Source organism: Pseudomicrostroma glucosiphilum (genome assembly GCF_003144135.1).
Source record: "Pseudomicrostroma glucosiphilum strain MCA 4718 unplaced genomic scaffold BCV69scaffold_18, whole genome shotgun sequence".
Classification (NCBI taxonomy): Eukaryota; Fungi; Basidiomycota; class Exobasidiomycetes; order Microstromatales; family Microstromataceae; genus Microstroma; species Microstroma glucosiphilum.
The window spans coordinates 273,066-296,467 of record NW_020289930.1 but is presented as its reverse complement, the minus strand read 5'-3'; the positions used below and the strand labels follow the sequence as shown (position 1 = coordinate 296,467).

Here is a 23,402-nt window from a genome sequence, read left to right as displayed (position 1 = left end):
AAGGTCACGAGGAGCAAAAGAGTATTCAGAGACGAGTCCATGGACTGACACTACAAGGATGAGTCATACGATGATGCTGATTGTGATTTCAGGAAGGCTGATATGCCGACGTTCGTAGTGACATTATGCGAACAGCCTGCTGCCCAGTCTTCTTGGCTTCGCCAGAGGAGAAAGATGACCTCCCCCTTGCTGACGACTCTACCTTCTCAACCCCAGTCGCTGTCTACCGCGACACATGATCCCTCTGTGCCTTCGTGGAGTGGTTGAAAGTCTCAAGGGAGACATAAGTGTTGAGTGACACGAGAGATTCAAGGGGTATGGAAGGAAGAGGAGAAGAAGAAGATGGACGCTGCCCGTTTTGTCCTGCCTGTCTGCTGCTGCTGCCCGCCCGTGTGATTAGTCATTGCCACGAGGCACTCGGCGAGACCGGCGGACGGCGCCTCCCCACGCTGCAGCATTCCCAAGGGCACACGACACCGCGAGTTGCGGAGAGGCGGAGCAGGCCTAGAGTCTTGGTAAGAAGGGCCAGGTTCAGCATGCGAAGAGGACTCATGCCCGTGAGAGGTTTGGTACAAAGTTTATGACTGCCGCACCTCATGGTGGTCTCCTCGATCGAGTCTCACTCAGGCCTGTTGGCTCGGTAGCTGCGTCGGCGACTTTTCCCTCCACTGCAATTCATCATCGCCAGTGGCCTGCATGGCGTGGCTCACCCTGCCCTCCAAGCGATACAACTTCATGAGTGAAGGAACATTCTGCCGTCCATGCTGCTGTCGCTATTTCCGCTCTCCTTGCCATGCGTTGCTATAGGCAGAGCGGATGGGAGGCGAGGAAAAGGCCGGCGGCCAAGGTGCTCGCCAGGCACCTCACCCTTACGCGTTTAGTCTCAGCCTGATTGAGCGGGGCTTGAATCCACCCCCCTTCCAGCCTACCGGATCGGCGCTCGGCCTACGATCTGCTCCCGCCTGGGATCTGCTCCCGCTTGCCTGCCTCATTCTCTCTTTGACAAGCATCCGCACGACGTCCCATCCATCTTCTGCTGCTATCCTATCCTTGCCTCAACTACAACATCCATCGACCCTGACTGCCCAACGCAACGTGCGACCCGCCTCTGCCTTCCTTCTTCATCCTCTCGTCAGCGCTGTACCTTATCCTGCCGAAACGTGCGGTGCCCTGCCGCGCCGGCTCTCTTGCCGTCGGCAGCGAACTGCTCCACAGCTCGCGGTGCCTCTGACCTTACCGGTGGGCCAGTCTCACTACAACAATACATGACCTGCAACGGCATCTCGCCGACGTCCAGAAATAGTCAGTGGTCGCAAGACGAGCATCACGAACGACTTCGCCACGCGTCCGCCTCGTCGTCCTCGTCGTCGTCCTCGACTCTGTCGTCGCAGTCGCCGCGCCATTTGCTCTCAGCAACTGCCTTGGCATCATCACCATCATCATCATCATCATCGACAGCATCTTCATCTGCGTGCCTGAGTTACGGCAGTAGCAATCATCATCCGCCCGCCTCGAGGATGCCCGTCGGTAATTCAGCGCCGGGTTTCAATGGCCATCGCAATGCAACCCGTGGACCCTGGCGCATCGAGACCGCCCCGATAGCAGTCTCGTCCGCTCCCGGTCAGGATGCTGTGGACAACGGTCAACCATCGTACTCATCGCCGCCTTCTCCACAGCCCTCGCCCCCACTCACACCACCGGACTCTACCGAGCGAGCTACCGGTACAAACCTGGACAAGCTGCTCTCGCAACAGCAAGGGCCACATCCGACGCAGCTGCTAAAGGACCTGCTTCCAATCATGCCTCCAAGTAGCACCCTGCCTCTCTCACCTACCACGCCGTCCGCATCCTCTTCACCCGGACTGCATCGCACCGCGACGCTCAAGTCTCGCAACGACATCTTCGGCTCTGCTCCGAGTACGCCCCGCAGGCCGCCCCCATCTTCCGTTGCCATGTCTCGCTTCTCTACGTGCAACGACGCGGCATCGCCCTCGGTCTCGCCTGCCAACAGCACAAAGAACAGTCTCTTCTTCGACACGCCGACTTCCTCACCCAGCTTCGCTGTTCGTAGAGACTGGTCATCAGGTCAAGACGCAGTGCGAGGAGGACGCGCAGGACACGCCATCCAAGACAGCCATGCGATGGATGCAGAGGCCTTCCCGTCGGAAGCCGCTGATGACCTGAGGCGGCGGCAGTCTTTGGGTAGGTCTAACACAGAAGAGCGGGAACGTGAGAGACTACGGATTCGACAGTCCAAGGAAGTCGACTTTCGTCTCGCGCCCTCGAGAGAGTTCCTGCTTGGAGAGGGCAGACACTGTGATGTGTTTCTGGGCGCATACAGACGCCGGTACGGCTCCTTGAGAAATGCTGCGCCTCCGTCTGACTGGCAGCTCTGTGCAGTCAAGCGTCTGCATCCGGATCGGCAATCTCAATTGCTTGGCCTGGACGAGGCCTTTGCTTTGAGGAGACTGGGGCCTAATGCAGGAATTGTGAAATTGATTGACATCCGAGACGAAGTCTTGGCCGTCACTTCACCGATGCCGACACCTGCATTGGACAAAACGTCGCTCGACAGCTCGGTGTCCAGTAACAGCACCATCGATTCCAACTCAACTTTGCAGTCGCCGTCACTGATGCAGGGTCGAACATCATCTGATGCCTGGCAGGACTCTGAGCCCGCCCATTTACGGAATGGGCATGGCACAGACAAAGCTCAAGCTCCTCGAGCGAGTAATGAGGGCAGCGAAGACGATTTGCCTCCATCAGCCGCGGCTCTCCAGGCTGCTGGATACCCGCGCGTTGACCTCCATCGTTCTGCTACAGAGCATTCCCTTGGCAGCCTGGCCGCTCCAGCGGGCTCCTCCTCCACGGATCCACCACGACTCTTGATCCTACTGGAGCTGCTGCCTCTCAGCCTTGCTACCTATTCGCAAAGGCATTCCAGCAGAATTGACGTCTTCTTCTGGCTGCACTGGGCCTGCGAGCTTGCCGCAACGCTGGAATGGATGCATGGCAAAGGTTGCGTGCATTGCGACATCAAGCCGGAGAATATCCTGCTCGATCACAATCTCCGGACCAAGCTCTGCGACTTCAATTCGGCATTCTTCCCCAATGCCTCTACGAGTCCTCTGACAGATGGCCTTGGCTTGGGAACGCCTGCGTACGGAGCTCCAGAGCTGACTAAGCGAGGCAAGAGTGGCGATGTAGTCAGCTTCCCAGTGGATATTTTCAGTCTCGGTGCGCTGCTGTACTCGTTGGCGACGGGAGTCGAACCCATGGCCCGAGCTAAGAGCATGATTGAGATGCTGCACCGCAAGGAGCGCTTCTTCCTTACGGAAGAAAATGACCGTATCGCACGTATCTCGGTCGCCGAAGGATGGGGCGACTCGAGCTCAAACGCGGGCAGTACAAATGCTAGCAGGCATACCAGTCTGAGGAGGAAGAGCAAGGACGGATCGGCCACGAAGCGGTCGTCCAGGAGGAGGGACTCAAGTGCGGACAGCATCGAGTCCACTGCCTCTAGCATCACCACCAAGAGCGGAAAGACTCCATCTCTAGCTGCTATTCAGCTACTCCTCGAACCAAGCTCGCTGGCTGGTGTGTTGGTGCCCCCTGATCCGCAAAGACGTTCAGCTGGCGCAGGTGATGCAAGAGAGGCCGGTCATCACCGCGCTCTATCTCTTCACAAGAACTACGCACCTCACGGGAAGTCTCCATCGGAAGTCGCTGCGGAGAACCCAGGATCGGCGGCGATCACACGAAATGGTGCTCAGAAGACTGGTGTTGTACCCAAACCTTCTGTCTTGCGTCGGACGATTTCGTACGGAGGTGCCAAGGAGCCCGAAGCCGAAGAAGGCGAAGGTACGAATACCGAGGATTCGACTGACCTCGATCTCTCATTGGCTCTGACTGCTTCCTTTGCAGAAGTCAGTCGAGAAAAGTATCGCCTCGAAGAAGAGTATCTGCACGGTGCAGGAAGCAATCCGCAGAATGGTAGCAGCCCCATCCGACCTCGTGTCTCCGCCCACGCTCGTGGTGCTAGTCTAGAAGCTACGGGCACGCCGCTGAAGTGGCCCGCGTCGGGCTTTCACCACAAGACTTCGTCCCTCCCATCGCACAGTCGGCCCATTGGAAGCACTGGGCGAGAGGACGAAGACGAAGACGAACGAGAGGAGGAAGAGGACCGATCGCCTTATCGCGATGGCTCACCGGCTTTGCTCCTTCCTGGCGGGGGCAAGCTGCCCCAGTCTGCTCTTGATCTCCTCGAGCACATGCTGCTTGCCAATCCGCTGCGTCGTCCCAAGGCCAGCGAGGTAAGGAGGAGACTGGAAGCAATCCGCGAGGAGACTTTGAGAGCTTTGAAATGATCGAGGGGATGACCGAACGATTTTGCCCCGAGAGGGGGAACATAGCCCTCATCGACACTCGCGTTTCTCAGCCTCGGCGGCACATCTATCGATGCTCTTCTCCTTCAGCTTCCACTTTCTCTCAAGGTCTCACCGGACCATCCTTCCCCACCCGTCCACTCGTAATCCCCTTTACATCTCATGAACTCATCACGACGTCACTACTACATGTTCGACTCCATAGCATGCCCTGTACTTTTAGTTTGTACCTTTTCTTACCATGCCTTTGTATGGCCCTTGTAATCGTTGCCAATGTATGGATCACCTCGTTCGTCTTCCTACGTGACTTGGTCGTAGACTCAATTTGTTTTGCGCCGATGGATCATCTTTCGGCGATTCCCCGCACTTTGCCGACGCTGCCTTTCCGAGATGGAGTGTGGGAGTCAGAGCTTCTCGGGTGGCTCCCGCATCCTGCATCCCGGTTCAACGCAGTACTGTCCACCATCAACATCATCAGCATCATCATGACTTTCGCTTCGTCTTCTTCTGCCGCTGCATCGCTTACAAGGACTGCAGCCTCTCGTGCACAAGCTACAGTCCTACGCCGGCGCGGCTTTGGCACGTACCCCGGCCAGCCTTCCGGACCTAATGTCCTCACCTCTTCCGTCCCCGGTCCCAAGTCAAAGGCAGTCCTCGATGACCTTAACCAGGTGGGAGATTTTAGGACTGCCATCGTAGCTCTACAGTACCCGAAGTGCAAGGGAAACTATGTAGTCGATGCGGACGATAATACCCATCTCGACATGTTTGGACAGATTGCCTCCATTAGTGTAGGCTACCGCAATGAAGAGCTGGAAAAGGTCGCCCGCACCGAAGAGTTTGCCATGGCAGCCATGAATCGTCCTGCGCTGGGCGTATTTCCTCCAGTGGATTGGAGGGCCACACTCGATGCCGGTCTGCGAAAGGACTCGGTGCGGCCGCGTGGTCTAAGTCAGATCTTCACGGCCAATTGTGGCTCCACGGCAAACGAATCGGCCTACAAGGCGTGCTTTATGGCGTATATGCATCGCAAGCGAGGCCACTCTGACTTTGATCAAAAGACCATGGCTTCAAGTATGGACAATGCTGCGCCGGGCGCGCCCACGTTGAGTATGCTTAGCTTCAAGACTGGTTTTCACGGCAGGCTCTTTGGATCCCTATCTACGACGCGGTCTAAGCCGATCCACAAGCTGGATATTCCGGCTTTTGACTGGCCAGCGGTGGACTGGCCAGCTCTCAAGTACCCACTGGAGGAGCACGAGGCGGAGAACCGCAAGGAAGAGGAAAGGGTGATTGCTCTCGTCGAGGAGACAATTGAGCAATGGGAGACCAAGGCGCCCGTCGCTGCCGTCGTCGTAGAGCCCATTCAGTCCGAAGGGGGCGACAACCACGCCTCTCCGCACTTCTTTCGCAGACTGAGAGAAGTGACAATACAAAAGGGAGTGTACATGATCGTGGACGAGGTGCAGACTGGTGTGGGCGCTACGGGAACCTTTTGGGCACACGAGAAGTGGGATCTGCCAACACCGCCAGACGCTGTGTCCTTTAGCAAGAAGATGCAGGCTGCTGGGTACTACCATACTGAAGAGCTCAGACCGTCGGCCGGGTACCGCAACTTCAACGTGAGTATGGGAAGAGCAGAGTGAGACCTATGTACGTTCATCAGTCTAATTTCCCAATAATACTGACGCTGTTCTTGCCCTCTTGATGCCCTTCTTGCTTGCTTTGTGTCTCAGACATGGATGGGCGACCCAGCACGAGCAATACAAGCGCGCGAAATCATCCGATACATCGAGGCCCACTCTCTCGTCTCTCATACCGCCAGCATGGGTACTCAACTGCACTCGATCCTCGCATCCCTCTCCTCCCGCTACCCGACCCTAGTGCAGAACCTGCGAGGCAAGACCGAAGGCACTTTCCAGGCCTTTGATTGTGAAACGGGCAAAGAGAGGGATGCACTTGTGGCTGGTATGAGGAAGAGAGGTGTGTTGGTTGGAGGCAGTGGAGAGAGGGCAGTCAGACTGCGGCCCCTGCTGATCTTTGGAGAAAAGGAGCTGGAAATCTTTGCGGAGACGCTGGAGGCGACGCTGAAGGAGATGGCCTAACGGGGCATGATCTCGACTTCGTTTCGTCACCAAGAGGTCATAATCACGTCACCTGCTCTCACGACCGTACAATGCCCACAGGTCTTGCGAAAGTGAGAGCCCTGCTCATGCACCTCCGCCCTGCAGTGGCCAGTCCAGCTTAGTGCCAATGTTCCAGTGCACGCTCTTCACCTCGGTCCATTCCTTGATAGCATCCACCCCGAGCTCGCGACCCATCCCGCTCTGCTTATAGCCTCCAAAAGGTACCGCGTTTGACAGGAGGGCATAATTATTGACCCAAACTGAAGGAGGGGAGGAGATGCGCAGGCGTCAGCTTGAAGCATGGAGCAGTGTGGGTGATTGACTTCTCCACTCACTCGTGCCAGCTTTCAGGGCAGCCAGAACTCGCATGCACCGCGAAGCACCCGTAGAGAAGATTCCAGCAGCGAGTCCATACTCGGTGTCATTGGCCATCTCAATTGCCTCTTCCTCGGTGTCAAAGGGAATGACGGCCAGCACCGGCCCGAAGATCTCGTCGTCAACGATGCGCATGCCCTTTTGGCAGCCAGTGAAGATCGTCGGTTCCACCCAGTATCCACCCGCGAGGTCTCCCTTTGCGGCCGCCTCTGCTCTTCCTCCACCATAGGCGACCTTGGCACCGCCCTTTTTGCCGTACTCGATGTAGCTCATAATCTTTTCGTACTGCTCTTTACTGACTTGCGGGCCATGGGAAGAGGTATCGTCGAACGGATCACCGATCTTGTGCGCCTTGAATGCCTCGATGAGCTTGGCAATAAAGGCATCGTGGATGCCACGCTGAACAAAGAGGCGGGACCCTGCACAACAGTCCTGACCCATGTTGAACAGAATGGCGAGGGCGACCCAGGGAACGGCTTCTTCGATGTCAACGTCGTCGAAGACTAGGACGGGTGACTTGCCGCCGAGTTCGAGCGTAACCTGAAGTCACAGGTTCGCAAAGACGGGCGTCAGTCGCTGATCTAGTGCACTCCGGATCTCGCTTCCGGTGCTTACCTTTTTCAAGTTGCTGTGAGCTGAAGAAGCCATGATCTTCCTCCCCGTGACCGTACTTCCGGTAAAGGCGACCTTTCTGATCCTGGGATGCTCCGAAATAGCCGCACCTACATCCTTGCCGTATCCATTGATGACGGCGAGTACACCGGGAGGGTAACCGGCTTCCGCTGCTAGCTCTGCCAGCTTTAGAGCTGACAGGGGTGTCTGTTCTGCTGGCTTCAAGATGAGGCAGTTGCCCGCTGCAAGGGCAGGCCCGAGCTTCCAGGCAGCCATCTGCACGCAGCAGGCAAAGAGAGAAGACGTATATCAGGGTGCTGATGAAAGAGCCATATAGGCACAAGTACTCCGTACTGACCTGAATGGGATAGTTCCACGGGATGATGGCACCGGTGACGCCAATCGGCTCGACTCGAGTAAAGGCAAAGTTGTCCCCGTCCTTCATCTCAATAGTCTTGCCCGAAACCTTGTCAGCCAGACCAGCATAGTAGCGCAGGCATGCTATCGAGTCGGCAATATCAAAGTCCTTTGCCATCCAACGAGGTTTACCATTGTCCATTGCTTCCAGTTCTGCAAGCTCCGAGGCGTTTTGCTCGATCAGATCCGCCCACTTGTAGAGCAGCGCGCCCCTTTCTGCTGGAGTGCTCTTGAGGCCCCAGGAAGTCTTGAGCGCCTCTTCAGCAGCTTCGACGGCAGCATCGACGTCTTCCTTTCCTCCAGCTGTCACTTTGCAAAGCTCCTGCCCAGTCGCAGGATTGAAGACTGTGATCTTGCCATCTTGCCCAGCTTGTGAGGCGTGGAATTCATTGCCAATGAAGATGCCATCGCGAAAGGTGAGCCTGGTGCCTCGCGGCGAGGTCAAGGTGATTGAAGCTGGAGACGTCATATCGGGCGGTTAGAATGTGAATCAGATGTTGCGGTTGATAGTGTTGAGATACTTCCAATCAGTATGCCTTGCCCTTGAGCTTGTTTCGAATGCTATCTCTGAGCTCTATTCTTGATCGCTATCTTCCCCTTTCGACATCCGCTTCTCGGCTATCCCTTCCCACCGTTGCTGGCCCCTGCGAGCTGCCGACCCCTTTCCGCTTCAACCGGCGGAGAGCGCCGAGGCGTGGGAAGCAGGGAGCGTGACCCGAGTGGCCCGGAACGGAAGGCGGCCTTTCCCCGCATTCCGGCTCTCCACAACCAATCGCCGAACATCTCCGGTTGTCCCTGACCGCTCGCCCGCCTGCTACACATTGGCAACTCTGACATCGTCTCTTCTCTGGATCTTCTGTATGTACTCGACTTCCGTAATGGCTTCATCTCTTTCGATCTCAATGTCTCGCAATGTCGCAAGGACGGCGCGCAAGTCGGCCTTGGCTCACTCTCTCCGAGGAAGCATTGCTGGAATCGCGACATTGAGCCACAGCTGGAAGGGGATTCGACAGCAGGGAGAAACGCTACCCAACTACTGCAATGGAAAGTTCGTCGAGAGTTCTGCCTCGAAGCTCAGCCCTGTACATGATCCAGTGAGTACCCATGCGTGCCCTGCTCTTTGGCATCGTACCTGCATATCTCCGCGGGCTGAAGCCCACCCTTTTCACCTCACGCACAGACGAACCAAGATGTCCTCTGCCAGGCCCCCGACACCACTGCCGAGGAGTTCGAGGCGATTGTATCAGCGGCTCAGGAAGCCTTTCCAGCATGGAGGGCTACTTCTCTGCTGGGTCGACAACAGATCATGTTCAAGTTTGCCGCTCTCCTTCGCGAGCATCAGCAGGAGATTGCCCGCGTCATCACTTCCGAGCAAGGGAAGACCTTTGGCGATGCTATGGGTGACGTGCTGCGTGGTCTGCAAGTCGTCGAGTTCGCTACAGGCGCTCCTTCTCTTCTGCTAGACAAGCGATTGGAAGTCTCGAGCAATATGGACACGTTTGTGCGCACCGAGCCTCTTGGCGTGACTGCCTCGATCAACCCCTTCAATTTCCCAGCTATGTGCCCCCTCTGGTCCATTCCTGTCGCTCTAGTCACAGGCAACACTCACATCGTCAAGCCTTCAGAGAGAGTGCCGGGTGCCTCGCAGATCATCGTCGAATTGGCAGAAAAGGCAGGTGTACCTCCTGGTGTGCTAAGCGTTGTGCATGGCACCCACGATACGGTCAACCGGATCTGCGATGATCCTCGCATCAAGGCCATCAGCTTTGTCGGTAGTGACCGTGGAGGAGCTCACGTTTACCACAGAGGTACCAAGAATGGCAAGAGGGTGCAGTCCAACCTGGGCGCAAAGAACCACGCCGTCCTCATGCCCGATGCCGACAGGGACGCCGCCCTAGACGCCATTGCCGGAGCTGCCTTTGGTGCTGCTGGTCAGCGTTGCATGGCCCTCTCCGTCGTCGTCACGGTCGGGGACGCAGGCGAGTGGATCGAAGACGGTATCATGCAGAGGGCAAAGGCGCTCAAGGTTGGCAACGGCATCGAGTCGGACGTGGACCTTGGTCCGCTCATCTCGCCCGCCGCTCGCAAGAGGGTCATTGAGCTAATTGGCTCCTGCGAAAAGGAAGGTGGCAAGATCCTACTGGACGGTAGGAAGTTCATGGCAGACTCACTCCCTGATGGTAACTGGGTGGGTCCAAGTATTTTGGAAGCCAAGCCCGGCATGAGTTGCTACGACCAGGAAATCTTTGGACCTGCGCTCGTTGTGATCCGTGCAAAGACCATCGATGAGGCGCTTGCAATTGTGAATGAGAACCCCTACGGCAATGGAGCGGCCGTCTTTACGACTTCGGGCAATGTGGCTCGGAGATTCGAGATGGAGTGCAATGCCGGACAAATCGGAGTGAACGTGGCCGTCCCGGTGCCATTGGTGAGTTGCCGAGCTATTCTCTCTACCAATGAGTCACCATCAGCTAATCTCTCCTTTCTTATTATGCTCCTTTCTCACGTCCCACCTTGCAGCCCATGTTCAGCTGGAGCGGTGGCAAGGCCTCTGTACTTGGAGGTCACGGCTTCTACGGAACGGCGGGTGTGGAGTTCTACACAAAGAGGAAGACGATCACCAGCTTGTGGAAGCCAATCATGCCCCCTTCGGCTACCGGGTCCCATTCAGGCAAGGCATCGGTGAATATGCCAACCATGTCGTGAGCGGAGAGGGGGTTAGGTCGAAAGCCTCCAGTGGAACAATTGAATCACATCACAGCATGTCTGAACCCTGTCCAATTCACATTCACATTGTGATGCTCATCGAGTCTGCCTCTTCAGCGTTGGCCGTGTGGTGTGTGGCCCTCTTCCTGGCGCGTCTGCCTGTGCTGTGCGGGGGCGGAGAAATCGCGTGGCGTGGAAATGGTTCCACTTCCGCGACGAGGCGGCTGTTGTTCTCTCACCGCCATGGCAGCCTACCATTCTCATTCGTCTGTCTTATCATCTTCCCCGAAAGCAGTGAGAGACTCAGACGTCGTCCTCGAGAGCTTCTAGTGCTCCACAGCTGCAGTTCATCTCTACCAAAGGGTCTTGCGTTCCTTGCACCCAATCCTCCCAACATGCCCGCGTCCTTTACGCGCCTCGACCTCCCCTCATCCACCCACCTCTCCCACTCCCTCAACACCATCCTTTCCCACGCCCAATCCCTCCTACACGCTCAGTTAGAACGCGATGGTCTTTCTGGTTCGCAAGAAGAAGAGGTTTGTCGGAAGTTACTTCAGGCTTGGTTGGAGGAAGGGGAGAGGAGATTGGTAGAGGGAAATGTTACATTTGATGGGATGAAGGTTAGAAAGGATTGGAAGGAGAGACAGGGTGGGGGAAAGAGTGCTGGTGAGTTGATCAGAGGAGAGGGGAGTGAATGGAGAGGGGTAATGGAGAGAGCTTGCGATTGGACAAGAATTAGGACGCTCATCTCTCTCTCCCACATCCCCTCCCAGTCGCGCCCTTCGACGAGCAACTCAACAAGCGCATCGACAATCTCCAGCAAACGGCAGACGACCTCACAGAGACGGCTGTAGAGTACCGTCGAGAGTTGCCAGAGCGATGGGCTCAGGCATTGAGGGATCGTGAAGAAGTGCTGGATGAGATTCGGAGCAGAGAGGAACAGAGGAGGGCGCTGATTCGCAAAAAGGGATGGGGAGAGAAGGAGGGTGAGTTGACGGGTCGAGAACAGAGAGGGCATGGGATGAATATGAGGCGCGTCGCTGACAGAAGCTGTTGTCCTTTCCCTCTCGCTTTGGTAGTGCCGGCTAGCGAACTTCCAATCGAGCGCTTGGAGCAAGTGGCCAAGACACTTAGTACCGCTCTCAGCCAGGCAGAGATGCTCGCAGAGGTAGGTCAAAGCACACAAGAGAACTGTCGCCCCTTTCATGTCCCCTTTGCTGACTTCATTTGTACCGCTGACCTGACAGGACCTACCGGCTCAAGTGCAAGCGACGCAAGATCAACGCGAGCTAGTCGAACAGCTGAGACAGATGCCACCCTGAGGGACAGGATGCATCATTTCTATCTGCGGGCCAGCGACAGCTTTCATCGCTTGCTACCTTCGCCCGTGGTTCCCCTTCGCTCGCTGGTATACCTCTTGCTTTGTACAATCACAAACACCTGCTGTTCATTTCGACTGGCTCTTTCTTTTCTGCTCAAATGTACAAATATAATTTCCCTCCATTCAGCCTCCTCATGCCATCATTCCATGCGACCACTCAGACGTCTTCGACTTCGAATTTGACACACAAGCTTCCCTTTGTCTTTTCACCCCTCAAATTGAACAGCCTCAAGAAGACCCACTGTCCCGTCTGGAGTGCCGCGACCCTCACCGCCGCTACGGCAAAGACTGGGTTGCGTGCAAATGCATCATCACTTTTGAGCAAGATGCGCAAAAAGACGAGATCATCCTTTGGGTAGGTCCAAGTGAGTGTCTCTGGATGATGCCAAAAGGGGGAGTGACCAGGGGGAGAATCGTGAGTGTGCAATGCAGCGAGCTTGTGCCCACGATAGGCGCTCGTCTTGCGCTTTGGCTTGCGCTTCTCGTCCTCTTCTGTAGCCTCTCCTCCCAAGAGCAGAGGATGATAGAGACTGCAGGTAACATAAGGCTTCACCTCGTCTGCTTTGCGTCCACTGGGTAGAACCAAGTCTGATGCACCAGCGACGGTCATGGAGAGTTTAGTCTGACCCGTCGGGCGGGGTGCGGGCGGTTGGCCATTCTCCATACGGAGATAGGCGGGCTTGAGGACGAAGCCGTCGGTGCCGTCGAAGCAGGCCTCGTTGAGCTGCATAGCTGCATCGAAGGTCTGAGCATTGAGAGCCACGACGTGAGAGCCTACGCCCCAGAAGGGGGGAGGGAGAAGATTCTTGGACGTGATCCTCGTACCAGCTGGGTAGACACGCTGCAGGGCCTTGCTGTTGTGCCTGATCACGTCATGGGCGTGACCTTTTTCGATTGCTTCCAGCAGCGGGCCCTCGCCAATGTTCAGTAGCGGGTTCGAAGGATCCTTTGTCTCTTCCTTGAGCCAATCGCTACCCGAAGGTTTGATACTGTTCGCATACACTCCCAACGAGGCGAGCTCGGGGACAATCTTGACGTTTGCCTTGGCCTTCTTGTCATCCTTGCCAATGCCTCCCTGGTCACCAGCAGACTTGGGATCGTCCGTCTCTCCACTGGCATAGTGCTCGACCATGCAACAGATTCTTCCCTCGAGCTGCTCTAGCCTGGGCTGCTTTCCATCCGGGTCCAGAGGCTCCACCACGAGCTTCTCTCCAAAGTTCTCCCTCATGATCGTAGCCAGTCGTACCTGTCCAGCTGGGCTGCAGTGATTCTCGACGGAGATGAAGATGGGTAGAGGAGTTGCAGTGCCGGCCTGCTTAGCAGCGGCAAGCTCTTTGTCCATGGCAGCATTAATGGCCTCGACGACGGCGCGGAAAGGGATGTGGCCAGTCAGAGTCAAACCGTGCGTCACCTTGGGCTCCTCTGAATCATCCTCATTATCCCAACAATCAATCTCTACACAGCGCATGCCGGAGTTGAGGATCTGCGTGTACCTGTGTGCAGAGGCCTTACCTCGTAGCTGCGAGCTATTGGCAATGTAGGAATTGTGGCTGGAGGACATGAGATAGCTGCTCAGTGGGTGGGTACGGTCATTGACATAGGCAGGTGGGATAGCAGGCTGTCTGACCAGGATCTCTTGCAAGGCTTGACCAGTAGGAGAAAAGCCATCCTGATCAGCCTCGCCAGCCAAGTCGCTCTCCTGGAGCTCGCCTTGCTCTACAAGGAAGCGCTGCAGAGCATGACTGATGCGGAACTGCTTGCGCTCTTCGATGTCGCCAGTAGCCGTACCCCTTCCACCTCCGGCCACACTGTCCTCGGTGAGGTCCTGTCCCTGGTCCTCATCGCCGGTGTGTTCTGGTGCTTCCTCCTCCTCTTCTCCAGCTCCTTCCTCCCTAACCTTGTCCTTGTCCTTGTTCTTCTTGAATGGGTTCAGCGAGGCAAACTTGTCTGTGAGAGATGGCTTGGAGCCATCAGATGGAGTAGAAGTGCTTGACATGTTGGTGGTGATCAGAGGTAGCTGGTGATGCTTGCGATAAGGAGTAGAGCAAAGGCGTTACTTCCCTTATGAGGACAGCCATGATCGCGGGGAATTGGGCTTCTTGGCTGTGCGGCCTCCACATGGCTCACCCCCGCTTCGGCACCAGCTCGGCATCTCCTGAAAGGCGGCGCAGCTCTGATCGTACGCAGAGAGCGAAGTCGCGACGATGACAAGGGTGACATGAATGGTATTGGTACATACAAGGTGGGACGAACAACGACAAATCGGCTCAGACGTCGAGACTCTTCCTCGCCTCTTCCATGGCCTCTTCAATCTCTTGCCTCAACCTCGGAGCCTTGGGCGCACCTGCGAAGCCTTGATCCACGGCGTCGTCTTCGAACATCATCGCCAGCTTCGACTGCCTCACCCAGCCAAAGGACCTCTGCTCATCAAAGAAGCGCACCAGATGTAGGGGCGACGTTTCAGTCGACGACGACGACGCCTTTGCCTTTTGACGCTCGCCTTCCTTGACTACAGGGGCAGGCACAGACTCGTCTGCTTCGTCCACGATGGCCGCTGGGTAGTATGGATAGGACATCACCTTGGCCCAGACGAGAGTCAAGTGAGGAAACGCCGTCGATGGCGATGTCGTGACCGGCTCGCCCTTCTTGGAGGACCGAGGGGTAGGCGTCGCCTTTCCACGCTCCATTGATTGGGTGACCGGCGTTTTGCTAGCACCCACTGGTTCCACGCCGCTGCTGCGACGAGGTCGCTTGGGGGTAGAGGTGACCTCCGAGTCGAGCAGACTTGCTCTGTTTCGCTTCTTGTTCGCTTTGACAGCATCGCTTACAGGGTTCGCAGGTCTCGCAGGTCTCGCAGTCTCCTGCGCGGAAGGGCGGCGACGAGCTGCCTTGCTTGTGGGCAGAGGGCTCGAATCGATGGGTCTCGTCGATGCCTTCTTGGCTGACTGCTTCGGAGTCTCAGCCATCTGAGATCCCACATCGGAAAGCTCGCTTGAGCCAGCCGGCGAGTCGAGCTGTCTGTTCGATCCCGACTTTGACTTTGACTTCGAGGTGGAAGGGGCTGTAGCAGAGGCTGAGCTCGTCTCTGCTCCCATGCTCTTCCTCGCGCGGTGTGTCCCTGCAGGCAAGATCCAACCAGCCTCGAATCTAGTAAAGGTGTCGTGCTCATTCAATTTCCTGACCGTCAGTCCTCTTGGCGATTGCTGACCAGTTTCGGCACCAGATGACGCGACGTCGGAACGACGCCTACGCAAGTATGTTTGAGGCGTCGGCCCGTTGCCATTGCCATGTCTCAAAGAGGTCGATCGCCGAAGGGAGCTGCCGCCGGCAGACATGGACTCGTCATCGTTGCCTCGAGCTGAGCGAGATGATCGCCGTCTCTCGCCGGTATCCGTTTCCTGCAGAGCTCCCAGTCTGCTGCCGGAGGCCCGACCGCTATTGGTCAAGCCAGCAGCAGCGGCCGCCTCCTTTTCCGCCTTTCTCCTCTTGCGGTACTCTGCAGCGGCCGCGTTCATCTTCAGCCGATTTTGTTCCCTTTGCGCTGCTGCCGCTTCTCGACGCAGGCGTCGTTCCTCTTCTTCGGGCGTCTCCACGTGTGGAGGAGGCCGTTCGACTGTGTGGTACTGCCTGATCAAGTCTTCGACGAGGTTCCGGGGTGCTTGCGCTACGTCTTCGCCATCTTCAATGGTTCTTTCACGTCGTTCTTGATCATACTCGTCCAGAGCTTGCAGCAACGAGCGAGAAGGCTCCAGCTGAAGCTCTCCAGGATCGTGTAGAGCCTCGATCTCGTTGAGACCGGCTTCCGCTGCATCCGTGCGGTGAAGCTCTCGAATGCTGTGGAGATCCGCCAACAGAGGCTGAGCAGCCGCCTTGATTTTCAAGGCTGTCCGGTGAAAAGAAGTGTCTGCCTTGTTGTATAGAATTGCGTTATTGCAGACGAGATTGACGTCGTCGGCAAATTCCTCCGCAGTTGCGTATTGATGGTCGTCGACCTTTCCCAGAATCTTGGCCCAGTCCATCGGACTCTTGATGACGTCGTAGTAATCAGGAACCTCTGAGCGAGAGACTGGGTTCATGAAGAGACCGCTGCGATCGAGGGCGATAATCTTCTCCAGAGCTGCTCGTAGATCGCCATGGAAGGGGAACAGTACGCCCTCGACCAAAGTGGTCCGGATGAGATTCATCTGGCGGAGCTTCTGCTGCTCCCTCTTTCTGGCAAGCTCGGCGAGCATGCGAAGTCTTTCCAAGTCTTCACGAAGCAGGAGCATGAATTGGAGCTTCTGTACGCGATCGGCCTCGGTCTCCTCACGAGTCGAAGACGTGGCAGCGGTCCAAGGCTCGAGGTGCAGCCTTTTGAGAAGAGGAGCCCCACGTCTTGCCTCTCTCTTGAGACTCCAAAATTTGGCCACCTGAATGATAAAGAGGTCCTTTTTGCGCAGCGTGAGTTTCTTGACGTACGCAAGAACTCTTTCGATCACGTAAGAAGGGACAAGAGGCGGGCCGGCTCGATAGGACTTCTTGTAGGCCCGAGCAGACTTGGCGGTACCAGCAGGTGCAGCGGGGACTGCTGAGATGGCCCCATTGGCTCCTCTACGAATGGTAATCTTGCGGGTAGAGGGTTTCTTAGCCTGCAGGCCAGGAGTACTGGCTCGTGTGCTGCTGTCGTCATCATCAGCGGGCAGCTTGCCCAAGCTTCCAGCCGCTGGACGGAGATGTCGCGGAAGGTGCTTGTGACACATTGCACGCAGCGGCTCTCCTTCGTCTTCTGAATCGCTATTGCCATGGTCATGTGTAGTCCTTTGACGCTGAGTCTTGATCAGGAGACTGGCTTTGCGAGCACAGGTGACGTGAAAGGCTGTAAAGCAAGTCTTGTTGTCACACTGGATACAAGCTCCATGTCGCGATCGACATAGGTAGCATTGCAACTTCCACCTGGCCTTGGGAATCTTCTCTACCGAGTCAATTGGCTCCATGTAGACTTGATTGCTCACGCTCGTCTCTGGGATCCATAGTCCGCACAGAAGATGAGCCCACTTTCCTTGCGTGGTCTGCTTGAAAGCCCCGCCCTCACTCGGGCAGAGTATGCAGGAGACGGCTCGGTCGGGGGACACGGTACACTTGCGACAGAGCCATTGACCTTCTGGGATATAGGGAATACCATAGCAGTCCTGATGCACAGCAAGGTTGCAGCCGTCGCAAAAGACGATGGCATTGGAGTTTTCACATTCGCCATCGTCGCAAATGGCGCACTGAGTGTCTTCGTTCCCCGTCAGCGGCTCGCCGTCTGGTCCAATGGCTGCTGGCTGGGGTTTGGCGGGCACGCGCCTCATGAGGTCGAACCATTCCTTTTCCAGCCGATCAATGATCACTTCGAAAGCCTCGTAGGAAATGGTATCCAGCTGATCCTTGCGCCGGTCGGCATTGAAGGCATCCAGCCATTCCTTGTCCTGCTCGTCCATGTCATACTCCACCTGCTTCTTGAGATCGGCCTCGATGGGCTCGACGAAGCGCATGTAATGCTCCGGCTTCTCAAAGGGTGAGCCGTCATTGAAGCCATAATTGACGTTTTGCTGGTCATTAACGCCAGAAGGAAGTAGCAGTACTTGGGCCTCTTGTTCAGGGATCTTTCGGAAAGACACCTTGGGCAGCGATGAAGCGAGAGGGAGATTGGAGCCGAGGGGTTGAGGGACCGTCGAGGGCATTGTGCTGCTACACGGCCAAGCGCGAGGCGAGCCGGGCTCCCATGTGACTCTTCACCAGCTCCCGGGCGTAGAGGAGAGAGGAGCGCGCGGTATTGCAGTACGTACAGGGGTCGTCAGATGAGGTCAGAGGACTTCGAGCGCGATGGTGAGCTTGATGAGGAGATACGGCTGGGCAATGGAGGGCAATGCTTCCGCGGTGGGAAGGAAGGCTGCCTCGCTCAGCTCGACGACGCGCCTTGGGAGCAACGGTCGTGCGTACGCCCCTTCTCCGCTTCCGTCGCCATTTGATCTCCGACGCATGCCATTTTCCTCTTCCTCCGCCTTTACGATTGCCCTCGAGAACATCCTACCACCGCCACTACCACCATCGCCATTGCCCTCTGACAGAGTTCCCGCAGGCGTGACATCCCTCCTCTTCCCCCTCCTCGCAATTGGTGGTCACCATGTCCAATCCCCTCCTGGCATTGCTCAACAAGGCGGGCTCACAGCTCTCGCCATCAGCATCAGCAAAGGCTACAGAGCATGCTCCCTCTCCCTCACCTTCACCGTTGCCACCATCGCCACCTTCTGCCCCTTCCTCATTAGCCTCGCCCTCCTCTCCAGCTACCGCCGTCAAGAATGGTCCTCGTAGTCCCACGGACTTGTCAAGTCTGCTCTCACCCGGCCTGGCTTCTCCTCCCACTTCCTTTGCTCCCCATGCCTCGCTCTTGAGCTTGCTTAGCACAGCGACCCCTCCTGCCGCTCCTGCCAGAGGCGCAGAGAGCTCATCAGTGTCTGCAGATGCAACGAGTGCTACTGCTGGGCCATCAAATGCTCCTTCGACGGGCTCGAGGTCGCGCAGAGCTCTCGGTAGCAGAGTCACCGAAGATCCACTTCCATCGAGCCCTTCCTCTGACATTGCCAAGGCTCGACTGCTGGGACTCTTGACCGGACCCGCCACCAGCTTTGAACTAGTGCAAGAGGAGCGCAAGACGAGTGAGTCGCCCTCGACAACCCAAAAGTGATCATGGAGCGCTGGCCACTGACGTCAGCTTTACCGCCTTTCCGTAGCACCAGCGCCCCAGGCAGCAGCAGAGCAATCTCACTCACCTGAGCCTCAGCAAACTCGGCCACCTGTTCCATCTTCGCAGACGTCCTATGCACATGCAGCTGCCCAGCCTAGCAAGTTTGACTTTCAGAGCTCTTTTGATCAATTTCTCCCTGGTGAAGTAAAGCCCACGCAACCCGCAAAGACATTGGACACCGGGCTTGTTCGAAGACCTGCGGAGCCACAGCTCAAGGAAGAAGATGGTGTATCCAGCACAAAATCGGCGTCTGCTAGCAGTGTTGCACCACAATCTATACCCGGTCCTCCACCCTTCCAAAAGATTAGCCTAAAGAAAGATGTGCGAGCATCCTCGGATCGCATCGAGCTGAAGCCAGCGGAAGAATTCCTCGCCTCAAAGTATGTCGCGGCTTTGCATCGCGAACACTCATTTGCTGAGGAATCCACCTCTGGTCTTTCGAACACTCAGCAATCTCCGATGACCACGACCATCGATCTGGACCTTGTGGCCCCTCAGCCTGCAGGTGTCAACAGCCTGCACCCTGCCAAGCTCGAGATTTCTCAAATCGCACTCGTGGATTCGTCATTCGAGCACCACGCTTCGGACATTTACGCAGAAGGAATCAAGGAGTCCCAATTGTTGTCTCAACTCCATACCTCCAAGATTACGAATCTGGGTGAGGACGTCGTCGCGTACGCCATGAACAAGGGCAGAATCCGTCTCCTCCATCTGCGCACTGGCGAGCGAGCCATGTTGCAGGTCCCGCACAAACGTACGATCCTCACCATCAGGGCCTTTGCTGCGAGTGATGAAAGCGATTGGCGTGTGCTGGCCGTGTTCGATGGATCCGAGGACGGCAAGGCAGAAGGCACCTTTGTATGGAAAGTAACCCTTGACGGCAGCTTCCAGAGCGAAGCCCTGGCTACGATCAGCTCCCAATTGTCCAACTACAGGCTTCTCGCTTGCCAGCAAGGCAGCAAGTACTCGTATGATGCGCATCTATGCGCACTAATTGACGCCCAGCCGGGGGGATCAGTCAAGGCAGCAATGGCGCACCTCTTTTCGGATCTCGGCCAATTGTCGCAATCGACGCAAGCTCAAGCGAGCGTGTCTCACGAACACCAGGTGGTGGCAGCTGCGATTGCGTCGCAGCGTTCAGCCTATGCTGCAATTGAAGTGGGCAGCGAAGTACAAGTCGTAGTCAGGTCCTCGGCTGCAGGAGGTCTTGCCAGGGTCAATCTGCCACCCTTGGGCGACATTGACGAGCCCCTACCACCCGTGAGCTTCATCGCGCCTGTCCATCCTCAGGAAAGCGCAAAGGAAGAGGGTCGGACTGCTATCCTCGTAGGGTTCGCTCGCAACACGATCATCGGCCTCTTCGATGTCCAGAATGGCTGGCGATACATTTGGCGCTTCCAGAACATGCCGGGAGATCACTTCAACTTGGCCCACTTCAATGAAGAAGCGTCGACACTCTTCCTCGCCAACAGCGCTCGTTCCTCCATCTTTACTCTGCAGCTACTCGTGTCATCCGGTGGTCCGAAGCACCAGTGGTCCCTTCACAGCCCTCAGCGACTGATTGAGTATGCCCTGCCCGAGCCATGCACCTCTTTCAGCATCACCAGAAAGCAAAGCAATGATGCAGTCGATGGCTTCAAAATCTTTGCCGTCCATCCTGGAGGGGTGCACTCGTTTGAAATTCCGCTGCCATCACCGGTTTCTGACCCAGATGACGACCAGCCGTCGACAGCCCGGGCCCTAGCCGATGACTCAAAGCAATATGAGGACGCAAAAGTGGAGCAGACTGCTGACGTGCCCCATGAAGTCACGGGCCGAGACACAGCAGAGGGCGGCGAGGTCAAGTCCGTCGCCGAGCAGCCTGTAGCAGCAGACGATGCCACACACGATCAAGCCCGCTCATCGCTCGAGCGAGGAGAGGCGACGATGCAATTTTCGGAGCTGCCGACCGCCGATATGCTACCTTCCTCGCACCAGTCGCAAACCACAGCACCCGTCTCTAGCGCCACGGCGGCCCAACCAGGCTCCATCAGTATGGCCGAGCAGGGCCGTACGCACTCGAGGCGGGGAACGCGAGGCGGCAGCAAAACCAAAAAAGCCGTGGCCAATGAAGACGGCACGCACTCGAGGACTGCGTCGTCGACGACCAATGCTGATACGGTCACGAATGGCGCTTCTACACATGCCAAGGCTGACCTCAAGAGCCGATCTGCAAACGACGCTGAGCCAAAGGAAGTCGGCTTCGACGACGCCGCACTCCAGAAGCACCTCCAATCGATGGAGACTCGTTTGACGGACAAGCTTGGCAAAATGATCTCGTCTTCTGCCAAAACCACCCATGCTTCTCCGGCCGTCGAGCTACCACCCTCCTCATTGTCGACCATTGCGGGTGAGGTTGCCAAGATTCTCTCTGCAGAGATCAACGCCGCCATTGTCCCTCAAGTCCTGGCATCTTTGCGAAGTGTCACTCAGACCGAGATGCGTGGTGGCTTTAGCGAAGCAGTGCAGCAACATTTGCCTGCAGAGCTCTCGAGGTTGATCGACCGACCAGATGTTCACACTAACATCACTCGAGCAGTCTCCGCTGGCGTAGTGCCCGTGGCTCAGAGGACGGCCGTCGAGGTAGTCACCCAGGTACTTGCGCCTCACTTTGAGCAGACGATGCTCGGTGTAGCACAGAGAGTAGAGGCGGTGATCGGCAGTGGCCTTACCGACGTGCGCAAGTCCATCGTCGCCGAACAAGGCACAGCCTTGAAGGCGACGGAAAAGTCCATTGCCGAAATGAGCAGCGCTTTGACGTTGATGAGCAAACAAGTGACAGATCTCTCGACTCAGAATGAAGCACTGTCCAAGACTCTTGAGGAACTGAAGCGCAGCGGCATCCATCGCGAGGTACCTCCGGCACCCTCTTCGGCTGCTAATTTGGCACGACAAATTTCTCCTGGACATCCACAGAGTCCGTGGGTTCCAATTGAGCCATTCCAGTCTCCCTTTGCCCAGCCAAGCTCCTTTGGCCCAGGAGGTCCTCCATACCCCTCTCATCCTCCGATTGGCGGACCACCGAACGCCTATGCCCCTTGGCCACCTGGCCCCACGTCCTATCAGGCCGCTCGTGGACCGCAGAACGACACGTACCATAACAACGTATACCGAGGTACACCAGCCCCGCAGCGTCCCATTGGCGGCGAGGAAGTTGTAGAAGACGCTCTTCTCTCAGCCTTGTCCTCTTCGAATCCAGAGACGGCCATCTTGCCTGTTCTGCAAAGGCTCAAGGTACAGCATGGACGAGCAGAGGCTGCTTTGCTGCAACGCGATGCAGTGAGTGGCGTGGAGAAGCTGACGGTCTCACAGCCGGTCCTGCTGGCTCTGCTCAATGCCCTCTCCAACATTGCAAAGGCGGCCGCGACCTACAATACGGCCAGTGGCAGTGGGCCAGAAGTCTTTGTGCCTTGGGCCGAAGCTTGTGCGATGAGACTCGATGTTGCTGATGACTCCATCAAGGCTGCGTATTCTCGCGTTCAAGAGAGGATCCGAAGGGGTTTCGAAGAGGGATGGGCCGAGCACCACGTCAAGGTCGACTCGATGTGGTGGAGCCGAGGTCGACTAGACGCATACCTGCTGAGATTCCTGCCCGTCGCCTGAATGGCAACATGGCATTAAGATGGGCGCACTGTAACGCTCCGATACCACTTTGCCTTTGTCATCCTCCGTCACCGCTTGTCAGTGTGGTCCTGTCGTCGTGTTGTCATCATACCTTGTGTTTCATCAATTCAGTCTGTTGACATTTCAGTTTGTGGCTTGCCCTGTGACACATGCACCGTAATCGGTTCCTGGGTCGCAGCCGGTGGCGGTCGGAACGGGAGCAGAAGTCCGTCGCGTGGCGAGTCGCGGCTTGTGCAAGTGAGACGGCCAGAGGGAAGCGAGAAGCGCGCCTGCCTTTCCGAGGCGCAACGCCTAGAGTGTCAGATTGAGCATCCGCCGGTCCGCCCCCCTTCTCCCCCCCCTTCCTCACCATCACCACCTGGGCATCCTCTTTCCACCGTCAGATTACAAGGAATCGTCGTAGCTGTTCTGACCTCTTGACGTCCCTCTATACCCCCTACTGCAACGTCTCACCACTTTCCCAACGGCTACACTCCAGACCATCTTCCCACCCTCCATTCTCAACCTTACCCCACCCACGCAACACTAGCTTTCACAACAAGGACGCGTCTCGCCCTTTCACATCGTTTACTCTCGTCACGCTCCCTTCACAAACGCAACACAACGACATAGGCGGCAATACGAAAGTAGCGCCACGCTGAGCATCTAGCGAATCTGCCCTCGTGGCTACTCGCGCCGTTGCGGCCTTGCTCTCCGTATTGAATATACATCGCGTGCGCTGAAGCGCGAGGATGATGACGACGTCCATTCCTGCGTCTTCGCCGTCTCTCTCTCCTCACTCTCGTCATCCAACAAAGGTCAAATCGGCATGCTACTCGCCTATGCAGACCCCTAGAGCCTCTCTTTCTCCTTCACCGCAAAAGCCTCTACCCGGGCCCTCCAACCCCGCTCTGCCTAGCGCACAAAGGCGGCGTCAGCAGCAGGAGCAACAGGACCATAGTCTGCCATCTTTGCGGCAACCGCTCAAGGAC

General features: G+C 56.7%; 8 protein-coding genes across 8 annotated transcripts; 5 read left to right on the top strand and 3 right to left on the bottom strand.

The window, feature by feature from the left end:
- Positions 1-1,517: 1,517 nt before the first annotated feature.
- Positions 1,518-4,367, top strand: BCV69DRAFT_301589 (kinase-like protein; the record flags this gene model as incomplete). Its single annotated transcript, XM_025494582.1, has 1 exon — positions 1,518-4,367. One exon carries the CDS (start codon positions 1,518-1,520, stop codon positions 4,365-4,367), a length of 2,850 nt encoding a protein of 949 aa, XP_025345297.1.
- A 458-nt stretch (positions 4,368-4,825) lies between these two features.
- BCV69DRAFT_274421 (4-aminobutyrate aminotransferase) lies at positions 4,826-6,965 on the top strand. Its single transcript, XM_025491038.1, has 2 exons — positions 4,826-6,007; positions 6,122-6,965. Exons 1-2 carry the CDS (start codon positions 4,871-4,873, stop codon positions 6,488-6,490), a joined length of 1,506 nt encoding a protein of 501 aa, XP_025345296.1. The 5' UTR covers positions 4,826-4,870; the 3' UTR covers positions 6,491-6,965.
- On the bottom strand, positions 6,596-8,384 carry BCV69DRAFT_253380 (putative aldehyde dehydrogenase; the record flags this gene model as incomplete). The annotated part of the gene is made up of 4 exons (XM_025490514.1): positions 6,596-6,771; positions 6,847-7,426; positions 7,502-7,774; positions 7,857-8,384. 4 exons carry the CDS (start codon positions 8,382-8,384, stop codon positions 6,596-6,598), a joined length of 1,557 nt encoding a protein of 518 aa, XP_025345295.1.
- Positions 8,385-8,793: 409 nt separating this feature from the next.
- Positions 8,794-10,621, top strand: BCV69DRAFT_301586 (putative methylmalonate-semialdehyde dehydrogenase mitochondrial precursor; the record flags this gene model as incomplete). The annotated part of the gene is made up of 3 exons (XM_025494581.1): positions 8,794-9,009; positions 9,096-10,343; positions 10,436-10,621. 3 exons carry the CDS (start codon positions 8,794-8,796, stop codon positions 10,619-10,621), a joined length of 1,650 nt encoding a protein of 549 aa, XP_025345294.1.
- Positions 10,622-10,865: 244 nt separating this feature from the next.
- Positions 10,866-12,394, top strand: BCV69DRAFT_285429 (hypothetical protein). The gene is made up of 4 exons (XM_025493389.1): positions 10,866-11,287; positions 11,395-11,607; positions 11,701-11,789; positions 11,869-12,394. Exons 1-4 carry the CDS (start codon positions 11,017-11,019, stop codon positions 11,941-11,943), a joined length of 648 nt encoding a protein of 215 aa, XP_025345293.1. The 5' UTR covers positions 10,866-11,016; the 3' UTR covers positions 11,944-12,394.
- Positions 12,160-13,998, bottom strand: BCV69DRAFT_288611 (PLC-like phosphodiesterase; the record flags this gene model as incomplete). Its single annotated transcript, XM_025493637.1, has 2 exons — positions 12,160-13,718; positions 13,746-13,998. 2 exons carry the CDS (start codon positions 13,996-13,998, stop codon positions 12,160-12,162), a joined length of 1,812 nt encoding a protein of 603 aa, XP_025345292.1.
- A 1,843-nt stretch (positions 13,999-15,841) lies between these two features.
- On the bottom strand, positions 15,842-17,704 carry BCV69DRAFT_253233 (hypothetical protein; the record flags this gene model as incomplete). Its single annotated transcript, XM_025490508.1, has 1 exon — positions 15,842-17,704. A coding segment is annotated over one exon (1,863 nt), but the record flags the coding sequence as incomplete, so codon positions are not given.
- A 338-nt stretch (positions 17,705-18,042) lies between these two features.
- Positions 18,043-22,551, top strand: BCV69DRAFT_314966 (hypothetical protein). Its single transcript, XM_025495162.1, has 2 exons — positions 18,043-18,679; positions 18,755-22,551. The coding sequence occupies exons 1-2, from the start codon at positions 18,148-18,150 to the stop codon at positions 22,408-22,410; spliced, it is 4,188 nt and encodes a 1,395-aa protein (XP_025345290.1). The 5' UTR covers positions 18,043-18,147; the 3' UTR covers positions 22,411-22,551.
- Positions 22,552-23,402: the final 851 nt, after the last annotated feature.